At 37.9% G+C, this 1,250-nt stretch overlaps 1 protein-coding gene across 1 annotated transcript in view; it reads right to left on the reverse strand.

The window, feature by feature from the left end:
• LOC109330875 overlaps positions 271-1,250 on the reverse strand; it is a 1,697-nt gene continuing 717 nt past the window's right edge. The window contains exon 2 of the mRNA XM_019565146.1: positions 271-1,234. Within this exon, the coding sequence (XP_019420691.1) occupies positions 271-1,234 (964 nt within the window). The remainder of the gene's footprint in view (positions 1,235-1,250) is intronic.

Here is a 1,250-nt window from a genome sequence, read left to right on the forward strand (position 1 = left end):
CAACACATGATGTTTGATGTTCTATGCCATTTTGTATATAAAATTCTTTCATTACAAACTCTTGTCCATTATCACTTCTAATGATCTTAATGCTCTTGTCAAACTGATTTTGAGCATAAGTCACAAAGGCCTTCACAAGGGAACTGGCCTCTGTTTTGTGTCTCATGAAGTATATCCATGTGAATCTGGTTTTGTTGTCAACTATGGTCAAAAAGTATTTGTGACCAAAGGTTGATGGGGTAGATATAGGTCCCCATATATCTATGTGTATTAGAGGGCAGCATCTGATTTAGAACTACTAGCAGGATAAGGTAGCCTCTTATGTTTGGCTAAATGGCATACATCACAAGGTTCCAAAGTTTTGTTACATTTTATTGAAGGGAACATAGATTGCATAATAGTCATTTTCTTATGAGAAAGATGCCCAAGTCTAGAGTGCCAAATGTTAGAATCATCATAACTAGTGTACAAATTTACATGAGTTGATTCACAATATTTCTTGCTGGATTGACTTAGCATATATAGACCTCCCCTTAGCTCAGCTGCACCAATCATCTTCAAGGATTGAGTGTCCTGAATTTGACAGTGATTGTTTGAAAATGTTAAAGTGCAAGCTAAGGAGGTTGTGAGTTTAGAAATTGAAACAAGGTTGAAGTTAAAGGTGGGAACATATAGCACATTTGTTAAGTATAGGTCATTAGAGAAGACAATTGTTCCTGAGTGGTGTGTGGTGACCTGATTGCCATTGGGTAAGGCAATCAACAAAGGTTTGATCCTCTTGAAGTTTAGATAGAGGCTCATGGAGTGACATACATGGTCTGTAGCTCCACTGTCTAGGATCCATCCATCGAATATTATTTTGTGTGACAAAGAATTCAAAGATTTACCTGAATCTGTTGAATCAAGAGCATGTATAGATGCAGAAAGAGAATTAACATCATTGGTTGTGTGAGGGGTCTGCTTCATGGATTCCTGTATCATATTCTTCAGTGCATTATGTTGAGCTAGGGAAAACAAGCAAGTTGGATCATACTTATCCTCTTTAGGTTCAGTGTCTTCATTCTCAGTTACTTCATTTCCTTGTTCTGTTCCTGCAAGGCAGTTGACATTGGTTGAGTTTGTGAAGTACCCTGGTGGATATCCATGTTTCTTGTAACAGGTTTCATTTGTATGACCAGTTCTTTGGCAATATGTGCATAGCTTCTGTCCTCTTCCTCTTCCAAAAGTGTTTGTGCTGCCTTGGATGTTGG

The sequence above is a fragment of the Lupinus angustifolius genome, chromosome LG17 (genome assembly GCF_001865875.1).
Source record: "Lupinus angustifolius cultivar Tanjil chromosome LG17, LupAngTanjil_v1.0, whole genome shotgun sequence".
Taxonomy (NCBI): Eukaryota; Viridiplantae; Streptophyta; class Magnoliopsida; order Fabales; family Fabaceae; genus Lupinus; species Lupinus angustifolius.